The sequence below is a fragment of the Monoraphidium neglectum genome (genome assembly GCF_000611645.1).
Source record: "Monoraphidium neglectum strain SAG 48.87 unplaced genomic scaffold scaffold03592, whole genome shotgun sequence".
Classification (NCBI taxonomy): Eukaryota; Viridiplantae; Chlorophyta; class Chlorophyceae; order Sphaeropleales; family Selenastraceae; genus Monoraphidium; species Monoraphidium neglectum.
This window is the reverse complement of record NW_014010037.1, coordinates 2,143-3,870: the sequence shown is the minus strand read 5'-3', so window position 1 is coordinate 3,870 and position 1,728 is coordinate 2,143. Positions and strand designations below refer to the sequence as shown.

The window sequence follows — 1,728 nt, the reverse complement described above, 5'->3', positions numbered from 1 at the left end:
CTCTCTCTCTCTCTCTCTCTCTCTCTCTCTCTCTCTCTCTCTCTCTCTCTCTCTCTCTCTCTCTCTCTCTCTCCCTCACACGCGCGCGCGCGCCCTGCGACGCACCACTTTGAGCGAGGTCAGCGGCAGCGCCTGCTTCGCCAGCAGCGCGGCCAGCAGCGCTGCCAGATTGTCCAGTCGGGCCACTGGGGCGGCCTCCACCTCCTTTATGTGGTCCCACACTGTGAACTGCAGAGTCATCTGTGCGTGCGCGAACACAAGGTGTGTGTGCATTTGTGTGTCTATTGTGTGTGTGTGTGTGTGTATGTGTGTGTTGAGCTGCGAGGGAATGATTTCAAGAGTTGCTGCGCTGCACGCGCACGCACTGATTGCGCAATACTTGTGTGTGAAAGGGTGGTGCAGGTCTCATGTGTGTGCAGACGATCCGGATTGACGGCTCGTGCTTGGATGAGTGTGGCTTTGTGTGCATGTAATCGGCGCCACGCAGCACATGTGCCAACTTGGGCAAGAAGGTGCAGCAACACGCAGCATACAAGCCCCTGGGGAACCAATAACGCCAAGCCGCCCACCAGGCACCCCCAGCCCCTACAGCGAAGCAAGCCAGGCCGGCCCCAGCACGGCGCGGTGCGGCGACGCGCGCTCGAGCGCGCCCCGCGGGTGCCGCCCACCCTGTGATTTTTGGAGGCGGCCGCGATGCGCGCGGCGAGGTGGCCGTAGTAGGGGTTCCAGGGCACCTCGTGCAGCGCGCAGTCTATGAGGACCCGCACCACCTCCCTGTCCTGCTCCCCCTGGGGTTGAGGGCGTGAGGGGGGAGGGAGGGAGGAGAGAGAGAGAGTGGGGGGGGGGGTGGGGAGAGATTGAGAGATTGAGAGAGTGTGTTTGTGTGCATGTGTGTGTGTGTGTGTGTGTGTTTGTGTGTGTGTGAGAGTGATGCGTGGCTGAGGTAGGGGAGGTAAGTGTGTTGTGTGTGAGTGACATTCTCAGGGACAGGTTTGAGGAGCACACTCAGGCACGAACAATGAAGTGGATACACACATACCCGCACACGCACGCACGCACACGCGCACGCATGCACAGTTACAACAAAAGGAGTCAAAGAGTGTGTAAAGCATGCATGCGTACGCTGACATGGCACGTGTGTGTGCTTGTGCGCACGTGCGTTTGCATGCGTGGGTCGTGCGCGCTTGCATCCGCCTGTCCACAGCCAATTCAGGGGCGGCCGGAAGCGATTGGCACCAACACCCACGCGAGGGGGCGAACAAGGCAAGGATCCGGCCATGCGCGCGCGTGTCAGGGCGCCGGCGGCCCACCTTGAGCGGCAGCCTGAGCAGCTTCTCGCAAGCTTCTGCGCAGTCCTCAGACCCCATGATGGCCAAGAATGCGGCCTGACAGCGCGTGAGTGTTGGGGGGTGTTCGCACGTGTGCATATTTTAGGTTGTGTGTGCATGTGTAAAAATATAAATATGTGCTTGTTTGTGTAAGAGTGTGCATATGTGTGTGTTGGTGCGGGGGCGTGTGCGTGCATGCGTTTGCATGCGCATGCTTTCATGAGGGGAACGCGCAACGTGTCCTCACAGCAGGGCGGCCTGCGCAGTGCGCCGCGGCGCCGCGCGCACGTCAAGGTGGCCGACGGCTCCACCTGACAGCAAATGCAGCGCGTCCCCCGCCCCGGATTTCGACGGCAGCCCGTGACAGCTCCCGCCTCCCCTGACGGCACGGTGTGACGCC

The 1,728-nt window shown here is 61.2% G+C and overlaps 1 protein-coding gene across 1 annotated transcript in view; it reads right to left on the bottom strand.

The window, feature by feature from the left end:
* MNEG_13043 (putative Nucleolar MIF4G domain-containing protein 1) overlaps positions 1 to 1,728 on the bottom strand; it is a gene marked incomplete at both ends in the record, with an annotated part of 4,786 nt that overhangs the window by 1,014 nt on the left and 2,044 nt on the right. The window contains 3 exons of the mRNA XM_014038484.1: positions 106 to 240; positions 669 to 788; positions 1,311 to 1,385. Coding sequence (XP_013893938.1) covers positions 106 to 240; positions 669 to 788; positions 1,311 to 1,385 — 330 coding nt within the window. The remainder of the gene's footprint in view (positions 1 to 105; positions 241 to 668; positions 789 to 1,310; positions 1,386 to 1,728) is intronic.